At 34.8% G+C, this 21,519-nt stretch overlaps 1 protein-coding gene across 2 annotated transcripts; it reads right to left on the bottom strand.

The window, feature by feature from the left end:
- Positions 1-766: 766 nt before the first annotated feature.
- LOC101735469 (THO complex subunit 2) lies at positions 767-20,280 on the bottom strand. Of its 2 annotated transcripts, XM_012691799.4 has the most exons (30): positions 20,114-20,280; positions 19,688-19,853; positions 19,366-19,607; positions 18,086-18,219; positions 17,149-17,405; positions 16,914-17,063; positions 16,450-16,619; positions 15,822-15,987; positions 14,709-14,878; positions 14,429-14,627; positions 14,107-14,342; positions 13,560-13,677; positions 13,358-13,490; positions 13,121-13,284; positions 12,515-12,771; positions 12,276-12,435; positions 11,346-11,594; positions 10,039-10,259; positions 9,604-9,772; positions 9,417-9,530; positions 8,682-8,793; positions 7,846-7,930; positions 7,159-7,228; positions 6,856-6,925; positions 6,680-6,720; positions 4,890-4,988; positions 4,577-4,634; positions 3,922-3,989; positions 3,135-3,184; positions 767-925 (listed from the first exon to the last, which is right to left on the bottom strand). In XM_012691799.4, the coding sequence occupies exons 1-30, from the start codon at positions 20,179-20,181 to the stop codon at positions 892-894; spliced, it is 4,230 nt and encodes a 1,409-aa protein (XP_012547253.2). In that variant the 5' UTR covers positions 20,182-20,280; the 3' UTR covers positions 767-891. The 2 variants fall into 2 exon arrangements, with proteins under 2 accessions (XP_012547253.2, XP_062527787.1); XM_062671803.1 differs by lacking the exons at positions 767-925; positions 3,135-3,184; positions 3,922-3,989; positions 4,577-4,634; positions 4,890-4,988 and having other exon boundaries at positions 5,327-6,720; positions 20,114-20,254.
- Positions 20,281-21,519: the final 1,239 nt, after the last annotated feature.

Genomic DNA, 21,519 nt, shown 5'->3' with positions numbered 1-21,519 from the left:
TAAAGTATTACCCTGTGCAATAAATAGTACTTTTGCAACAATTCCAATATTTCTTCAACTGACTCATCTGTTTATTTAATTACATTAATTATGATAGTGTAGCCATGTGTTCCTATTGTAAAAAATATTATATTCTAAATAGCTTTTGGTTGTTTGCCTAAACGAGCTGAGACGCATTTAAGTTTGGCGCGAATTCCATATGTTCTAGAAAAAAAGATGTCGATGAGGAACCATCTCTTGAAATTTGATGTTTTCATTCTCTCCTGGGCGTAATAAACGTATGCAAATAACTAATACATATAATATTACATACACACATTTGATTTTTTAACACTGCAGACTTTTCAAACAGATAAGTAAGGTTATAATTTTTAATATTCATGTGTTAACTTACTTAACTTACACGACCCGTAGTTTCTACTAGTGGGTGTATCGAATTGTTGCTTTATTTGATGAATTGGAACTTATTATGGTACTCGCAATACGCATAGGTGGCCTGATACCGTATATGTTCTAGGCATGCTTGTTTCAAAGCTCTCTAATGCTTGCCAAAAAGTTAAATTCATAAGTATAAAATATTTAATCCTTTTTTAAACGTATATGTAATCTAATATACGCGCCTTATTCATTTGTACTTAACGTTTTTAATTTATAAACTGCTTTTCTCGGTCATGTGTTTAAGAACAAAAATATAAGATCGTTAACATTCGCCTGGAGTTTCCTTCTTGTTTCATAAAAACAAAGAACTGGAAGAGTAAAACAATGATTTGATAAAAATATTTATTTCATCGCTTAATTTTATACAATTATGTCTTTAGATAATTCAATATTGTCAGCGAAGGTTGGCTTTTCTCCAATTGTCCAACGATTGCATATCATGGCAGGCAGCTTCTATCTTCTTATCTTGGATTCATTAGTGCGCCTAGTATAATAACAGTTAAGGAAATTGTTCAAATTCTCGTTTCAATGAATCGATTAATCAAATTAGCTTTTGTTAATTGTACCAAAAATAAAAGAAATAGTTATTTTATTTTAGGTTACTTATTTGTTAAGACTTATTTCTGCTAGGGCGAAAACTTCAATACCTACGCAGATAAAATAACGTATAAAAATAATGCAATTTACAGAATTTTCTATTGCTGCAAAAAATCTACGAAAATAATAATTAATGAGCATATTAAGTTTCAATACACTTTCAAATATAATTGTCTATAAATAGAATAACAGGAGCTTCGTCAGTTTTCAGTTACAAATTCAAGAGATAAAATCGAAACGGACACAAATAAATAATAAGTAAAAATGCTTTTTTATGGAAACCGGTCATAAGCAGGGACGTCTTAAACTAGGATGGGGCCCTTGGGCACACAAGAACTTGAGGCCCTTTTGGAAAGTAAAAAAAGCGAATTATAATAACATTTTTTTACTGAGTATGACAATTTATTATAGGTAATCAAATACAGTATGATATAATATGTCATTAATGATATTAATGTTTTTTGGTTACGATTGCGATAACGGTTTCTTTCGGGATTTCTGTTGAGCAAAATCTTCTATTATAGGCATAGTATATTCCTTGTAAATTCTGATTACTGATTTCTGAAAAAAGTGTAATGTGCCCGACAAAAATGTTCTAAGAATAAACGTGTGAGAGAAATTGTCGGTCTTTCGGGGGCCCCTGAGAATGGGGGCTCTGGGCACGGGCCCCGTGTGCCCTTATGGTAAAGACGGTATTGGTCATAAGTTTACTATTTTAAAGTGCGTCTATAGTCTTTTAAAAGACTATAGACGCACGTACATAGATCGAGTTAGACATCAACTTGCCTCCGTAATGTGGTGACCGCTTTGAATCAGATGTATACTCGCCAAGGGTCTGACTAACGCATTATACGTAGAGCTAGATTTTTGAGGTTTGATGCATCACTTATAATAAATGTAGAGGTTCTTCAGCTCAACAAACCGTTTTAACACGATACAACCTAGTTAGATGGTGTCATTATCCTCGATATTTTCCAGAGCTAATCCTCTAATTTTTAATTGTCGTTGCAAAAAATCCTCGGGTATTTTTACCTACCTGTTTAAAACATACCCATAGACTGTGATTTCCAGAACTTCAAAGCTCTACAGCCAAAAGTATGAATAAAACTAATGACAACAGACCAATACTTTCACCCTGAATATCTTAAGGAGCCTTATAAGCAGATCGTCTTACATTAACATTACAGATGTTCAATTTATCAGTTTTATCAACTACGGCCCATCTGATGGTGAGGAGTTACCATCACTCAAGAATGTTAGTTATGTTCGAGGCACAGCCAAACCACTGAGTACTTACCGCAAAACTCGTTTGCAAAAAGATATGTGAAAGGAAACACCGAGGAATGAATTGTCAGTTTCCCTATTTCCAAATGTACCCCTGTTCTGCTGGTTACTTTACGAGAATGTTCTTCAATCACATCATTCGCCATGGGAGTATAATAATATCTTCAAATTTCGCAGTATTTATTAGATACCGCTAACATGACTTGTGTCCTTGTGCAGGGGCAAACACTTACCCATCAATCTGAGTACCCGCTCATTAGGGCAATTGCGATAGTCATATATTCCACATTCTTTGGGCTTTACACGCAAGCAATGCATATCTAACATGACTTTTTACCTTGATATTGATATTTTCTGTATATTTTTACAGTATATGTATACTTATAACCTATCTTTTACCGATTATGTACGACTTAACCTTAACCTATTTTCAAAAGGGCTCCAAATAAATGCAGTTTCATATTAACTTGGACTGCTAATCATTTTTCTATAAAGGAGTTTCTTAATTTGGGTCGCATAAAAACTATTTTTCCAAATTTTATTCCTTCTTCGTTCTTACTCTCATGCATATATCATTAGTTTCTCAATCCGATTAGTTTTTCTACATTAAATTGGGCACTTTTATCGTATGCCGCGTGTGATGATCGTGGCTTGCAATGTATTTTACGAAATTCCTAACGTGATATTTTAATAATAAGTAGCCATAATGGCGGCCTGTCTGTATAAGCCATTAAGTACATCTATCAATTCTCCAGTTTATTCTGTACTTCAGATATTATTCTTTTAATATTTATTTTGTTCTTTGAAAAGGATATTGTTTATCTCTGGCTTCTTCGTGGGAACGGTCACGGAATGGTGATTTCTCCTGCACAAAAGAAAGTGTCAATCGTAATTTTTTATATTCAAAGCATTTTATAATCCTCCGTTTAACTAATGTTTCCCTGTTGTCAATTCTTGGAAATCTTTATTAGAATTAGTAAAAATGGGTTCCCAAAATATCGTGAAAGCGGTATAAGCGGTATATACTCTTGGGGCGAGTGATTGAGTTCCCGTGGCAACACCCAAAAGAAATGGTGGACAGAATTGTTTTAGTCTTCAGTCTACCAATGATCATTACATTTGCAACAGCACGGAAATATCGAGATATCTTAATATTTATAAACGCCAATGTTTTCATAATGTTTTTGATACTGTTGCGAACGGTACAACAGATAGATCTATTTACATATACTAAACGGTTTTCTTTCAGTACCGTATAAAGCATTTAAGATTGATGATCCTGATAATCTCTTATAAGATGGGATCAGAAGTGTCACATCTTTGTATGGTTTAATTTATTGTATTCGTAAACCTTATACAGCTTAGTGAAGTTTGACGAGTGCTTATGATTGTCCTCCCACATTAACAATGTCTGACGAGCGATTTCGCCAACGTAAGTCAATAAATAAAAGCTGCGTACTATTATTGAAAATAATTCAATACAGCAGTATTTTTTATGAGCCGTGGACTGAGAATTCGTTTGCCAATCTGACCTGGTTAAAAATACAAAGTAATACAAAACGAGGATGACGTTTGTCGTTAATTATTTTCAACGAAATTTACCCTTTTGTATTTGTCGTAATGGTGATCTTCTTGAGAACCATTCTGATGACCGCTCATCTTGATTGCTCCTGTAAATTACAACAAAAGGTTGTAAATAATATAAGCAATAGATACAACGATTATTTTCACTCAAAGATACGGAAAAGATTTCATACTAGGTTAGGTATAATAACAGTTTTTTTTTTATTAACTTACGCTGCCAGAGACCAAACTCCTTAGTGAATAGATTTTAAAAGAGGCGATCGTCTTAGTCTAAGAACGGCCGTTTCCAAGCCGTCCGTGTGACACGGTTTGTTGTCATTATCTGGTTTCTAATGAGATGACTTGGTATTATTTTTCAACACTAAAAAGTATCGCTTCAGAAAGAAAAAAAAGTTCAGAAGTCGATTATCGCTTAACTTTATTGAAATGCATTTCTTAAACATCATTATACATTAAGCATTAAGCTAGATGAAAGCTCAATTCTTTACTTCCGAAATAAATTCTCCATTCTCCAGGAGATATTCTGATGGCTTTTTTTGTCCCAGACTTGTACCTTTTTTACCTAAATTAGTTTTTTTTCCATTTGAGGAAATTGATTATTAGATTCTGCTAGTCTAATCCCAAAATTTTCGTTATAATCTATATTAAAAAATTGAATCTATATATTTTGTACCTTTTTGTTCGTCTCGGCGTCTCTTTTGTTCTAAAATTGTAGATTCCTCAGCTCTGTCCTAAAAACGTGAAAATTTTATTTCACGCGGTCAACTACGTTAAGGTAAATAAATATCATTTAACGAATCGAATATTACATTTTTTTGAAGTAATCAATTTTTAAAACGAGATGATATAATAATATCTCATATACGATTACTTACAAATTACAAATGAAGATCTAGTTACTCTTCTTTGTAAAAAAAAACATTTAGTTATTTTTTATGACTTTATAACAGTTTATAAATATCGTATAATGCAGTGCAGTAACTCACCCTCTTGCGGTTCATCTTACGCTCTTTGCGTTCATCACCTCTAACTTTAGTCTTCCTTTTTTCCTTTTCAGGAGATCGCTCTTCTAATTCTTTGCTAGCCTGCTTACGTAGAAAAATGTTTAAATCTCTGAGCAAAGTGTCAAATAACATAATTCGTGTGAACGATTCCAAATAAATACATCTACGGACCGTAAGACAAAAGGCTCACCGAATGAAGACCAACATCAAGAAATTACTCATTTAAAAAAAATCATCTTCAATGTAACTTAAATTTCAGTTTTTTAGTTCTTCGGGTTCCATTTCCAATGTGATGTCTCTTGCCTCGTACTTTTTTCTTTTGAAGGAGTAACTTCAACTTTATCATGTTTCAATACTTTTCTTCAGTTGCAATTTTTTCTCATCTGTCCGTTATTCATTAGAATTGTTTAGACAAGCTCTTCGTTATTATTTATATGTACTTTATAAGACATTTCAAAGATTACAGAATACATGTTTTTGTTTGAACTGTGTTTTCTTCATTTTGAAATGTGCACTTTTATTTTCACAGTGTCGATAATTATTGTTTTACAGCTCATTTTGTGTTTGTTTTTTTCATTGTTCCGTTGTCTCTTGTTTTATTTTTCTTCGGTCTTGCAAACTTGACGTCTTCATTGATCTATTTTTAAAGGTGATGGTTCTCCAATAGTTGGTAATTTATTGTTTAAATAATATTACTTGAAAGTTGGATTAGTGAGAATTTTTGTTTAACATTGGTTAGTAGACGAAAGTTTACAGTATTATTAGTTTCTTCGGAAATTGGTATATGGAGCATTGGTCTTGTTGAAACAACCTGAAGTTTGCACGATCTTGCAGATATAACTGTCCGATTTGCTTGACTAAAACTGGGCTTACGAATCGCCTGCCTATTGCAAGTTTCTTCATTAATATCGTTTGGATGTTCTATTACTGCTTGTGGTTGATTTGTTTCGATAACTCTTCAGCAGATTTCGTCGAATTCACCGTTATTTGATTTTCACCAATTTGTTCCTCGTTTATTTGAAGATGGAGTAAGTTTATTGGCAACACTACGCAAAGTTGTACTTAATTCAGTGAACCTTTTGACTTACGCAGATGTCGTCTGATGAATACCTCATCATGATGCAGGGACTGGGCTTAATGGACTTACGACTCACAACTTTACTGCTTCACTTTGTATTTGAATTGTTCATTAGCGATTGTCCGTGTGTTAGTTTATTCACACTGGTGAGTTTCTCTTGAATTCTTTGAATCACACGGGTCCATCGAGGTAGCCACGCTGCCGCTCGTTTAGTTGTCTTCGATGCCTCAAACCGTTCCAAGAGCAATGCTTCGGTGTTGCGTAGCTAGCTGACTGCGTGTTGTCACCATTATTAACAATTTGAAGATAAATGACGAACAAACTTGACGATAATTTCATTTATTTTTCGCTTTGAATTCTTCAAGCCGCCAAAATATTAATTGTAGGCAGAGTATTATGTAATTCAGTTTCATCACAATTGCTTGTTTCCGCTATTTAGAAATTCTTCGTTTTTCAAGAAATTTATTTTGTTTAGTTTTTAAATCGATTTCTATTATTTAATTTGGTTGTTTTATTATTATATTGTGCACTTTAAGTCTTAAATGTATCACTTGTTTCTCCTTTAATATTGATTGTCTTGAATTGTTATTGATTGTTGTTAGATAATTTCAGTCTGGTTTGTGGTCGAGGTCCAGCCCAATCCTCAGTCCGGGACGTGCACGATGCAAGGCCGGTTTATTATCACAATACTCACCTTGCCGTTACTGCTGTTTTCAACTTTACGTCGCTTTATATCTGAAATAAAATGAATTCGTTTAGAAACACTTTGATGAATTATACTTTGTACGTAAATAATTTATTATTAGAAAAGAAAATTAAATATAAATAAAAGATAACCCATTTTTATTTATTTATATAAAAATTAAATACCTCGTTCGACATCATCTGAAGTGCTGCGATGTTCGTGTGGCGGTGAGATTGCTTCTAAATAATTGCTTTCCTGTTGATGTACGAAACATAATTTAGACTTTAGAATCTTACGTGTTCAACCTACTAGTTAAAAGAAGCAATTTTTGTGCCCCCAATACGGCACAAAAGTGCCGACTACCAAAAAAAACGACTTACCTACTTAACCGAACAAATTATCACAGTAATTCGAAAGAAATAACATATTGTATAAACAATACATTAAGAAAATTCCATTTATTTAATATGATATATGTATAAACTTACCCTCTGTAAACGTTCTTTGGGTGATCTATCTTTAATTCGGGTTTCTTCTTTAGACCTTTCCTTTGTGGAGCTGTAAAAACGTTACACTATAAATGCACGAACAGAAATAGAAACAGTTAAATGATCCGAGTCAGTAACAACGAGCATCAACCAACCTAAATCATGGTATCGACATTTACAAGTCGACATGTTTATATACATAGTGGTAGTAGGACCTCTTGTGAGTTCGCACAGGTAGGTACCACCACCCTGCCTATTTCAGCCGTGAAGTAGTAATGCATTTCAGTTTGAAGCCACAGCCGTTGTAACTATACTTGAGACCTTAGAACTTATATCTCAAGGTGGGTGGCGCATTTACGTTGTAGTTGTCTATGGGCTCCAGTAACCACTTAACATCAGGTGATTGATTTACTCGACCGATTATATATTCGTATTGTTTTAAGTCTACCTCTTTAATAGTGGCTATACTTAAACCGGTCTGACTATAATCATGCTCATGAGTAAAGAGGAATCATTGACAAGTATTCGCAAAAGGCAGTAGTGTATAAGTTACTCATAAAAGTAAACACCGAATTATGAAAAACAAAACTTTTTTATCCACTAGAAATGTTTTTCGGAACGAAATAAAAGTTTAACAAGATCCTCAAATCGCGGAGAAAAAAAAAGCATTGAAGGTAGTGTACGTACGTTTTTGATTCTCTTTTGGAATCTTTATCTCGGTCCGCTTCGTCTCGGCGGCGGTCGCTATTGCGCGAGTCCCGTTTTTCACTTTCTGTAAATAAATTTAGCTAATATGAGAAATTGATAACCAGTCATGAAATCAGTAACAATTTATACCTAAACGTATACATAAGACGCAATCTTAATTTATAAATTGATCTTTCAACAAATATACAGGATAATTTTGAAGGCGCAATAAATGTTTCTTTACTTGTGTACTCCCCAAATTATCTTACGAAACAAAGTTTTTGTGAGCATTACCGTTATTTATTTTCCTTTCAGTCACAACATCTATAAGCCGCGCCAATAAAGAAACGAATCGAAAATGGCGTCTATGTACCTGATAGATAGTAGGGTAAACAAATAACAAGAAAGATAGAAAGAAAAAGTTGTTTATTGTAAAAAAATATAAAAAAACAAATGAGAATGTACTTTACTTTACATCACTGTGAATGACTTTTCCTCGTTTGTCAGAGGCCATATTATTTACGACACGTGGCGCAAAAAAACGATAACAATAACAAATTTAACAAAAATAACAAAATAACAACGAAATAACAAATTTGAGAGAAAATAGATCGCGTCGAGACAGTGTGAGAAAAAATCAGAACTGATATTTTTTTTTGTATGCAGTACGCGCCGTGTGCGATTAAAGACAGCAATAGCTTAGAGTGAGAGCGCATGATCGCCGCCGCCATTTTAGATTCGTTTCTTTATTGGCGCGGCTAATGGGTATATTTGACAATCATTATCAAGCTAGCTACCCGATCTGCAGATATAACTCTGTGGGAGTGTGTAAAGACCTTGTGGTGGGGGCGCGGGTGCAGGGGCGGGTTCAGGATCTGCGACCACTTCTTCTTTGGCGGGCGCAGCGCTGGCGGCCGCGGTGCTCGCCGCTTTGTGCTTGTCGCTCATCTAAAACATACCATACACGTTGTATTGCTGTATCATCTATGCCTTTATTATTTCATCCATACTTTTATTTTGTTAGATTTTTAAGGTACTAACATAGATTATAAGTAACTCTTACTAACAAAATGTTATGGTTTTAAAAAAAAACTTAAATAAAGTATAAATAAATTAAATAAATAAATAAAAATATTTTGTATGGCAATCGATTTCAAACGATTTGAGACTTTAAAGTTCAAAATTCGGTACTTTAGACAATTATGTTTTATTTTATGTTTCAACCACGAAAGTAACACTTAATTCAGGTTGCTGCCACAAACTCGACAGGTTCTTCAGTAGCATAAAGTTCGAACTAACGGCTGCTTGATTAATAAAAAGTTTCTCTGATACAAACAAAAATATTATCATTACGCCATTTCCGTTCTATCACTCGTGTGCACACAGAGTATGCTTGTCGACTTCAACTGTACCGAGGGTAAGCAATGGCTGTACAGCGCTTCCACACGGTCTTTCAAGTGACAAACCCAAAGTTTATATTAGGAAAGTCTCTTCTGTACTACTTGTCGTCATTTCACTATCGAGAACCTGTCTTTGTACAAATCCGCCTATAGATGATAGCAAAATGTTACCTGATGGAAATCAGCTTCATTCATCATATTCGAGGACTTGTTCCGTAGCTGTCCACTGTAGACCGTTGCTAACACATAAAGATCTTGTCTTTGTATTTTCTCTTGTTCCTTAACCTGCAAATAATCACTGTTAAGATTTACTTTGTCTTGTTGGAAATTTGGTTAAACGTACGATACCAAATAATACCTTATCAATTTTCTTTTCGATAATTTGACTTAGCTTAGCCAGAACAGGAAAATGAGGTAAGACTCTTATTAGAACTATGAGGGCGTTACGTATTTGCACGTAGTCGCCTGAATCCAAGCAAACAACCATTGCTTTGGTTATTTTATAATGCCATTTGTGGCACACGTGCCTGAAAACCGATTACATGATTAGTGAACATTCGAAGTATCGATTACGAGTTATCGATTTTTTTACGAATTAATTTGAAGTATTCAAAGAGTGAACGATATAAGTTTATATTAACATATTAGATCACCAGAAGATTTTCGGTTGCTTTTTCGAAAGCTTTCATGATTTTGTGTCTACCACTTTATCAATTCAGACTTAAGCATTTTCATGCAAACACATTAATCATGCAGTAAGATCAGATCACAGTATTGCAGAAATGTAGTCCACCTGTAGTTTTCATATCCGACATGATCATTAGCTTCAGTGAACTGCTTGGAGACGCGGTACTTGGTGACGAAGCCGGGGTAGTGCGCGCACTCTCGGTGGAAGGCGTCCTTGTCGGCGTGCCAGCGCATGGCGGTCGTCAGCACCTTGCAGAGGAACGTGCCGTACCGCGCCGCCTCCGCCTCCGTGCAAGACATCACCGAATACGTGATGTCGCAAAACAACTGCGGGCAAATTCATTTTTCAGTCAAATATGTCTTCGCAATCCGCACGGCTAGGTACCACCACCCTGCCTATTTCTGCCGTGAAGCAGCAAGCGTTCCTGTTTGAACGGCGGGGCAGCTGTTGTAACTATACTGAGACATTAGAACTGATATCTCAAGGTGGGTGGCGCATTTAAGTCGTAAATGTCTATCTAATGTCCAGTAACACCTTAACACCAAGTGGGCTGTGAGCTCATCCACCATCTAAGCAACAAAAAAAAACTCTTATAATTAAAATAGAAAAATTTAGCAATCGTAATAAAAAAAAAATTAATCACTTGATAAATGTCTTAATATTCATTAATAATAAATCTCGACAACGCTTTGCCGCACGTTTCCCACTTGCTCCTAAAGCTTCTATCGCCATCTATGGTCGATTGATCGTAATTTGTACATAATCCGAAATGCATCGCACAAGATGACGAATGATTTACAATTTGCCAAAGTTAGTATTGTATGCTATCTAATAATTTGACTTGTACTTTGCATGAATGTAGTGTTTTCTTTAAAATGAATTTAAACTCACTTCTAATTTTATATTTTATCATCATGAACTTGAGAGATGCGGAGTCGATGATGAACCTGAAGGGTAACAAACCTCTTGAAACACTATTAATAAATTTATTGAGTACCTAATTAAACTCTTTCGCAAAACGTTGTATATATTAGGTCCTTACATATGAAATTATCGTTTTTTCGTATTGATCACTTTGATCTGTAATATCTCCTCTTTGGTTAAGAATTTCAAATTCAAATTTATAAATTCATTTAGCTGGTACATGTAGGTTTTGAAAACAGTCATTCATTTGTTTTTTCCTCATAAATTTTTTTTTGTTTGGCGTCGCATATTACCGCACAATGGAAAACATGAAATATCGGTATATTTACGAGTACGAGTTCTACCGTGGCACCAGTGCTGCAGAAACAGCTCGAAGGATTAATGATGTGTACGGCGCTGGTGTCGCAAACTATTGTTTAAAATAAAAAAACGGTTTGTATGATTTTAAATGTGCAAAAATAATAATAATTTCTTCGCAGTCTACTCACTCTATCATAACACAGAAGAGTGGAGAAATTGGGAGTCTTCAGAGAGTGCACGGTATGCACGAACTCGGCGCAGTAGAGGGCATCGGCCGCCGTGAACACGCAGCGCGGGAATATGCACAGCTGCATGAGCCGCGTCACGGTCTCGTTCTTGGCGGAGCGGACCGCCCGCGCCGGGAACCAGTCCTCGCACTCGCGCGCCAGCCGCGCCCGCACCGCCGCCACGTGCGCGGCCTGTCGGCGCCGCTCCTCCTGCAGACCAAATGCTTACTGACACTTCCGCCTCTAGTCTAATCTAAGGTAGGTGACATCTGTCACGACAGTACCATTTGCCCACTGAGTTTCTCGCCGGATCTTCTCAGTGGGTCACCTACACACGTTAGGGTGTAGCGGAAATAGCCTCTCAAGACTATCAGAATAGGTAGGAGAAAAAACCAGTACCATGTGGAACTTTTGGTATTGCTGACGTCCATGAGCGACGGTAACCACTTACGGGCCGTAAGCTCGTCTGCCTGCTCGGACAATAAAAAAAAAGAAAAAGGATGAGGTAAACATTTCTGGGAGTATTTAACGCATCTCACGGGCCAACTACGGACAAGGCTGAATACCATATATTTGGCCAAATAACTGTAAAAAAAACTGTTTTCAGTCTGTGTGCAGAATATATATGTAATACTCTGCATAAATTAGAATTTTTTTTAATTTTTGGTAATTTAATATTATTAAATGTTTGTGCAAAAAACTTATAGACAAGGACAATAAGGAAAAAAGGCAATATACATAAACACTGGAATAATCTGTGCGAGATTTCATTCCAATTGAATTAAGAATTGTTAATGTACAATCAGTAAGTTCAACATTTATGAATGCCCTTGAGTTGATATCCTTTGTTAGTTTTTATTAAAATAAGAAACATTAATATTTATATCTTACCTGTAGTTTTTCGATGAGCGTATTGAAACGTTCCTGTTCTTTCTTAACTTTGGTTCCTTGAGACGAATCCTTGCTGACGTTAGCTGCTGCTGTTTTTAAGCGTTCTATTTCCCTCTCGTAACTTTCGACCGGCACTCGAAGATCGTACATGGATAATGACCTAACAAAATTATTTTAACTTAAAAACAGATGTCTCTAATCGTACTAAATAAAAATTATTTATTAACTTTTCTACAAACCAGAATGTAACGTAAAACTCAGGCGAAATGTCTTCTAAAACCCTCGCAGGCAGCATCGGTTGTATCGACGATACAATAGGCTCCAAGGCTTCCTTTGATGCCACATTGTATCTTTCTATAATCTTCTCTATTGAATCCGATTTGCTGTCCGATGCTTTACGTAAAGATTCCAACTTGGCGGATATCTTTTGGTTTATAACTGGACGATGCAAAAAGAATGCGACATCTGCATCTACATGGTAATCACGCAGCAGTTCCTAAGTAAAATTAACCAAATTTAAATAAACTAAAATTAACAAAAAGTTTACAACTGCCTCGTAGTATTGACTCTTCTGAGCGTTACTATAATACTAACTCTCTGTCTTACTCATGGCCGACGAGCTCACAATGCACCTGGTACGAAGTAGTTACAACCGAAGCCCGTTAAGCACAATATCAATGCATTACACCAACTTGAGATAAAGTCTTAATTGTATTGTATGTAACGGCTGCACCACCCTTCTGCAAGACTGTTCAGAGGTCGCAATGGGAAGGATGGTGACACTTCACTATGCTCCCTAATAGCAGTAACTACTCATTAACTTTATTAGGAATTCAATTAATTACCTGTAACGATGGCAGCCTCGCCGCATATTCATCGGGAGCATGTGACGATGCTAAGAATGTACCAAGCTGAACCAGAGCATCCTGACATTGGTCTGCCAATCTACCCACCACCTTTAGCTGGGACCCTGGAGGTTCGCCACTTATTTGAATGTCATCTTCGTATTCTGGGAATAACAATATATTTTATTTACTTATTATTCACTCAAAAGCACTGTATTATTTGATGTATTCATTTACCTTTCCAAACACAACAATGTCTCTGTTGCGCCGCCAATATACAAAGAGATATGTCTAAGTTGTTTCCGACTATGGCATCTTTCAGTCGCGCAGAAGAGCGTCTCGTGTTACGCACTTGTGAAAAGTAACCAGCCTGTACAAATGTGTGATTTGAATAACTGAACAAAAAATCAGATTTAGCTTCAGCTTAATATTTTTTTACCTCTCCTTTAAGTAGTTCACCTCCTGCCATAGCCTCTAACTGCTCGGGTGTCATTTCCTCAGCAGCTTCTATACCGGCCATTTTTTGTACTATTTCTTTTAATACTATCAGGTCTTGACTGAAAATATATGATTTTTATTACATTGCGAATCTTCGTTGTTCATACTGTTACGCCGGTAAGAGCATCGCCATCTATCGTCGAATAGCAGAAACGAATATTAAAAGAACTTATAAAATCGAGAACGCTCAAGAAGTACAACGCTATCTATAGTCAAATAGCACATATTATAGCACATATTGAAACTACTCGACTTGTCAGGTATGTTCTCGATAACAAAATTCTAGGGATGTGGTATCTACTATAAAAGCATTGCAGAGATGACCCAGAATTAATTAGTAACCGAATCTACTCGAAGCGAAACGGCGAACGGATTACCTGAAGTGTAAGTGTTTTAAGTGTTAAATAGAATTTGAATTTGTACTTCGGTGGAAGTTTTATTTATTCCGAACACCAGCGCCTAACAATACTTTGTAACCGAATGCATACCTCTGTTGAGCTTTGAGTCGATTAGCAACAAACTGCAAAAGAGCAGTTAACTCAATATTGTGTTTCTTGAAGGCTGCCCCGGCGAACGAGGCTAGTGCTTGTAGCCACGCAGGTGGCGTCGAACGTCGAGAGCCTAAAGCCTCAACTAAACAGTATCCCAGAACATCTAAAGATAGAGACGTCAAATATTTCATGGATTCTACTACTGGTCCTATCAGATTGTCGTATGTTTGTATCTGGAACAGAAATTATTGTTTTATAGCACATTCATAAAACATTAAAGGAAGAAGTAAAACTGTTTTATGGACTGAATGCCAATTACCTGCAAGAGCACGTAATCAAACAGAAAGGCCGGGGCGGCGTGCGACAGTTTCCCGATGAGACGACCTTGGGGCTTGATATTCTCTTTGGATACTCGTTTCATTATGTGTTTTATTTTCTGCAATGAGTTCCCCCGGACACGAATGAGAGCAGGTATTCGTTCGCCAGCCTCATTTTTCCAACGCGCATAGAGACAGTATCTTAAATAAGTTTGCAAAATAAAATAAACATCAAGATTTATGTAATTTAGCATATTTTATTAGTTATTAATTATTCTTTACCTGCACTGATATGGATATAACTTAAGTAATGTGTACACCTCTTCAGCCATACAACAATTCCCTTCCATCAGTGTAAGAGCCGGTAATATTGCGGTATCCAAAACGGTTAGTGCCTCAAAATGTAACGGATCATCTTTTTGACCGCGAGCAGTTCTAAGTATTCTAATGACCTAATAAAAAAATCAAAATTGAGTGGGTGAGCGTAAACTCAATAAATGGTGATGAATCTCCTTTTAGAATTTTCAAATGGTGCAATTAAAACCTATCAGATGCTAAATGGATAATCCTTTCCTTACTTAGTTTCCCAATGATAATCTATTTGTTGTGTGACTTTTTAAAGTGATAATTTGTTCTCAGACGGCTACCGCGCATTGTCGTGCATTTATACACTATGATTTGTACACGATCGCACTCGCCTTCCGACAGTGTTATTATAACTATTTAACGCATATTAACGCATTGTCTCTTATTAGATAGCTTATTCCAAGCTTCAACCCAATTTGCTTTTATTTGTCTCCAGACAGTGGTTATGTAGGTAAAGGATATAGATTTTATGGAGTCGGATTAAAAAGTATATTACTTTGTCTATTGGCGCCTACAAACAAACCAATAAGATCCTTAAAACTGATGGAAATTAGACACCTATAGATATCAATTGTTGAAAGAATTTTACTATCATTAACACTAAATTTCAAACAAATTGAACATAGACGAATTCATAGTTAAAATAACTTGAACTTAATAAATATAGATTAAGAAAATAAGACAAAAAAATAGTACGACAATCTCTCTTCATTTATTTACATCAACAATGATAAGTAATGAGTTTCTCATCGGATCTTCTCAGTGGTTCGTGATTCCTATCGGTGTTATATTTGACAAAGCACTGCTTCTGCTAGGATTAGCGTTAGAAAATTCTTTCACAATGTACATGAACACTGTGAGGGAGCTCACTAACCAAGGTGAAGCCAGAATAGCCCCTCGAGAGTACTGGCAGATGAAAAAGAAGTCCTTCCATATAGTCGGATCCCATATCGATTAATTTCTTAAAATAATTTTACAAATTATTTCTGAAGTCTGCCTATAAGGGCAATAAAATAAAATAAAACTTACTTTGTACATCAAGACAGGGTCATGATGAAGGGCTGGACCAAGCAATATAAGGGCTGGTATAACTGTTTCTTTCATGTCTTCGAATGTTTTACAATTAGGTGGTGCTAAATTTGATTTAAGTGGAGGTACTGGTTTTCCGAGTATTTTTGAAGCTACTCGGCATTGCCTAAAAATTTAATTATTTATTGAAAGAAATAATTGTAAATTTTTTTAGAAAACTCTCTTATAAAATATAGAAAAGATTCATGGTAAAGCTGTACATTATATTCATTGTAGTAATCTCTAATAAATCATTCATTACTAAAATAACAGTTTATTACATTGAATTTATACATATTTTTTTTTATTGCTTAGATGGTTGGACGAGCTCACAGCCCACCTGGTGTTAAGTGGTTACTGGAGCCCATAGACATCCACAACGTAAATGCGCCACCCACCTTGAGATATAAGTTCTAAGGTCTCAGTATAGTTACAACGGCTGCCCCACCCTTCAAACCGAAACGCATTACTGCTTCACGGCAGAAATAGGCAGGGCGGTGGTACCCACCCGCGCGGTCTCACAAGAAGTCCTACCACCAGTAAATACATCCTTTAAGACAACCTTATTGAATTCAAAGGTAAGACTTACTTTCGATACAATGGTTCTACAACAGCATGCAGCAACCCACAAAGGGCTATTGCTGGTCTTGGCGGCATCGTAGTAGTGGGAAGACGCGCAAACAGTGAGGCAAACTCTCGCCACGCATTGACTCTCAATAAAGTTTCACATAACACTAGCTTTTGATTGCTCCAATATTCCTAAATAAATAAATAAACTATTCAAGCATTCCACATTCAAAAGCCTAATAGATACTGTGCTTGAGGTTCCAGAAAAATACAACACAAGAATATAACAATGAACAGACAAAAATGGGAATCGAGCCTGGATCCCAGTGTTAAGTAATTAGGAATAAAGAATCCATCAAAATTACTAAAATTTATGAAACATTGAATTGTTTGCCTTTTGGCCATTTTTCAAATATCTAAAATATCACATATTCATATTAATTACTAGTTAACTACTACGTTACTACACAATATTTTACTAGTTACCTGCGGATCAGCTTTATCTTCTATAAATTCAGTGGGGGCATTTGTTTGTGGTCCTTTGGTAGACACAATGTTAATTTTTCTTATATATTCTTGAACTGCTTTTATTTCTTTATCAGCTTGTTTAGCTATTATCACATCATCTGGGCGAAGCTACCAACAAAATAGTAAGAAACATTTTTCATTAATATTGCTAACATACTTTAATTTTATATATTCATAGAATTATTGTACTCACCCATGGATAGATGTCATCTAATGATATAACCTGATGTTGTAAAAGCAATGCAATTACAGTCATCAACGGTGGAGGTTCTGTATAGTTATCAAGAATTTCCATATTACTCAGTTTGAAACCTAAAACCTCAGAAATTACATGAGGATCTGCCATGTAACTCTTAATAAGCGGTATAAAAAGAGCATCTAATTGTGGTCGGGCTTCAAACGATTCTAGAATTATGTCAAGTACCCTGTTTGGATCCAAATTAAAACAACCTGAAATAAATTGTGTTTAAAAATGAAATAAACATGTTATTCATTACATTTGATTTAGATTTGTTATCATAGCCCCACTGGCTGGCACTGTTACTCAAACCAATAGACACCACAATATGAATTGTGCTGCTGCCCATCTCAATAAATCAGATTAAAGCATTACTACTCAAACACATTAACGGCTTCAGGGCAGAAATAAGCGGGATTAATTAATATTTATTACAATTGTCAGGCTATTTGAATTATTATTTTTATTGTGCCAAGTTATTTATAGTGTAAATAAAATTTCAGAAAAATATAGTTAATGTCTACAATATACTTTATAAAAATAGTATCTTTATAACATTTAGAGAGTTACAGCTTAATATCTGTGATAATGGTCTGTTAATTAAATGTGTCTGCATCCCTGACCTTTTGTTAATTCTCTATAAATCATCAATGGTAGCAGCACCCTTATCTGTTTTCTTATCAAAATCCTAATTCCTAAGTACTTATAAAATTTTGCACAGAGGGGTACTAACACCCTGCCAATGCTATCATGCACTATTAAATCAGTTCACCCTATAAACTTGCTGTTCTACCCATTTCATTCACCAACCAGAATCTCAAACAAACAAACAGGAACTAAGAAGAACAAAAACTTTGGCATGCTTTCTGGCTCAATTTGAATTAACTCTTACCAATAAGAGATTGAATTATTTCAAGCAAATTTTTCCATTCTGTATCTTCATTTATTTCTTGGTTTAATTCAACTATTAACTTTGAGTATCCTTCACTTTCTTCTCGAAATAAGTTAAATTTACGTTGTTTGTAGCTAAAAATATAATTATATTAGTACATATAACAATTAATCTATTTCATAGCATATAATTTTTTTTAACATTTATTTCATTAACAACACGAGTGTAAATATGTGTTTGGTAGATACATTTAAATTCCCAGGTCAAATAATAATCATACAAGTCTTTCAAGTGACTTTCAAGTTGGGCTGCTCACTTTGAGACATTTCCAATATTGTGTCACTCTTTATTTTAGTAGGAAACAAACATGAGGTATGCAAACTCAACTTCTACTAACTTAAATAGCTCATATGAGTACCAAAATTATTGATTTTAGTATTGAATAATTAACAGAGCATTTTCAATCAGGTCTGTTTCATTCATAAAGTGAATTTGTAAAGGAATGAAATGGTATAGTCTATTTGGATCTTCACTTGTATGATGGGATGGTATGTACCATAATAATAATAAATATTTCTGTAAGCTGTTGTCAAAATTATGCTGTGTATTCTGCACAAATTTTATGTAGTGATTTTATGAGTAGTTATTATTAGGGAATTGTTAGTTATAGTATTTCTCATTTGATATTTAGTATTCAAAGTCTAAGTGTACTTCAGCTTATCTTATATGTGTTACCAGTTCCCATAACATTGTTTATTTATATGCTATTGTATATTGTTATGTAATAAAAAGGTTGACTGGAGTGATAGACATCGAAAATAAGAGTGGTATATGAAGTATACAAAATGTTTGCAGACTGAACAAAAACTACAAACCGTAAAATACACAAACACCCTCTTATTAATACATTTTAATTTGTAGAAAAAAAAAAAAGAGAAACATCACATTATGCAAATCCAGTAAAATCCAGTAAAACCTGACTACATATTTGAACACCAAATTTCAATCAGTGATTCAAGAAATAATCTATATATTTTTTTTTGTAACAGGAACAAAATAATCAGACAAGAAAAACAGCCCACTCAGAAATCGCATTACCATCCTTCAAATAACTAATTTTTGACAAATGTTTTGAAGAGACTCCAGTAAGATTAATTGGCTAATTTATTTTACACTTCAGACCATCCCATTTCAAAATATTCAAGATCTCAATGTGGCTGGATTACTCACTGTAAACTTAAATAGCAAAATTCAATTTGCATTTTGACAATATTACTTACTATAATTTAGTCTTGATCTTTATGAATTTGGTGTAGAAGTTTTTGTTCTTAAGAGTACCAGCATCTTGTAATGTATCTATCTCTAATCTTTCTTTTAGTAACTTATCAGAAATAAATGGCTCCAGCTCTCTCACAATGTAGCAGAAATAAGCCCGCTCATCGCTTTGTACATCTAGGCTGGTTTCAGCATCCAAAATTGATATGATATCCAATATTATTGATGGCACATCTGCATGCAAATTCTGAAAATAAGTGTTTATGGATATAGTGACAGAGTGCTTCACAGAGATTCAAAATGGTGCATAATAATTTCGTTACTTACAGTTATTTCTCTTAAGAAGGATAAAACGGTATCTTTTTTAAGGTTTCCTTTCAGGCCACAAAGAAGAAAATCATAGACACTTTGAGAAAATCCAGACATTTTCCCAGACTTTGAAAATAGTGGAGTCCTATGTTCATCTTTTGTGAATTGCGTCAAATGTTTCAAGCTGAAAAAATATTGCCTGTGTTAGAGGACCCGTAGAAAAAGAGACACTGAAAAACAATTGTTGTGTTTGATACTTTTTGATTTGAAGATATTAATATATATATATTTTTATGTAGATGAGGGACTTTAATACATTTATTAAATATGTGTTACATTAATAACATTAGCTTATATGCTTATTAATGTAAATAAATCAACATGTGGAAAAAATAATTCGTTTCGTAGACTTTGTTTGAGTTTTGTAACTGTTTCTCTACTTACAACAATTCTCGACCAGATTTGTCCCAGTTTTTACAGTAATCAGATACGAATTTTGCGTAGGATCCCATCGTAACAATAAACGGCGATCTAATAGTTTTAAGTAAATTATTCCAGCGGTACTAGACACGCGACCGCCATTATTCTAACATAATGTCATAGATTGTTTTGCTTCGCTTTTCCAATTAGGTAGGCAAAGGAACGCAAGCCAGTAAAAACTTTTTTATGTATTCTCACACCTGTATAATGCTATTATATTATTAGATGCTAAGCTGTAATCAAGCCTCCAAATAATCTATTAAATAGTACACTGGTAAATAAAAACGAAACGTTTAATAATTCCATGTTTTTTAATATTGAATATTTCTATATATATTTTTATTTTCTTATTTCCTAAATGAATGTATCCTCTTCCTTGCGTCGTATTCCTCACTGCTGAGGGTCGTGAGTGGCCACCCTTTTGTATCACCTTCACACGCAATATTATAAATGTGAACGTGAGTTTTGTGTTTGTTACTCTTTCACGTAAAAACTATTGAACGAAATTTTAAGAAATTTAGCACAGAGATTATAGACTGGAATAGGATATAGGCTATATATCATCACGCTTTGGTTATGGAGTTAAGCAGTATCTATAAACGCGGGCGAAACCGCGGGTGTTAGCTAGTTAATTGATAAAATAGCAGTTCACTAAATCATTTACACTCAGAATAAGTACATAAAAAATAAAATAACCACAGATTTTCCTTTATTCTTGATCAGGCTTAGAGCTGACAATCTAGATAATCTCTGTTTTTTTTTTAATATTTCGACACGTATTTTATTAAATATTAAAAGTGACGTTAATTCGTTATTACATTAGTTAAAAATTAGTTTAAAAAAACTACTAACAACACGTTTTATAGAAAATCTACTGAAACTAAAAGGTTAAAAATAATTATCTACATATCAAATAGAACATCATTATGGTATGCAGAACAGAGTGTGACAGCAAATTATCAATCAGCACTGCTCGTGTCTCGTTCGTGTTTCACGAACGAGGCTTGTGCAGTGCTGATTTTAGTTCGCGGCCGGTGAACTTAACAACTGAACTAAAGAGATGGTTTGATTGTAACTGAAGTAAAGAATGAAGGACAGAAAATAACTGAAGTACTTCATTTGAAGAATTCATTCGTGAACGACTCACGGCTAGTAGTTACACGACCGCAACGGGGCAACACAAAGCCGTCGTCGCCTGAAACCTGTCTTGTCGGCTTTGTTTTATTTTCCCCCATTTGTGCACCTTCATATTAGGCAGTTAATAAACCACCGTTATTACACATTTAAACCTGAAGAAACACTAAATAGACAAAATAAAACAAATCATACAACTTCACCCCTCGTGTTCCCGCCAAAAAGTCACCGGAGTA

This window comes from Bombyx mori, chromosome 13 (genome assembly GCF_030269925.1).
Source record: "Bombyx mori chromosome 13, ASM3026992v2".
Classification (NCBI taxonomy): Eukaryota; Metazoa; Arthropoda; class Insecta; order Lepidoptera; family Bombycidae; genus Bombyx; species Bombyx mori.
This window is presented reverse-complemented; position numbering and strand designations above follow the sequence as displayed.

What these genes read in the sequence shown, in the direction of transcription:
- LOC101735469 (XM_012691799.4), bottom strand. Translation starts at nt 20,181, where the DNA reads ATGGGATCCTACGCAAAATTCGTATCTGATTACTGTAAAAACTGGGAC. An exon ending in ACCCGCGCCCCCACCACAAG is followed by an intron (nt 7,931 to 8,681) that starts GTCTTTACACAC and finishes ATTTATTTACAG; the next exon opens with AAAGTGAAAAACGGGACTCG. An exon ending in AAAACAGCAGTAACGGCAAG is followed by an intron (nt 4,989 to 6,679) that starts GTGAGTATTGTG and finishes CTACGTAAGCAG; the next exon opens with GCTAGCAAAGAATTAGAAGA.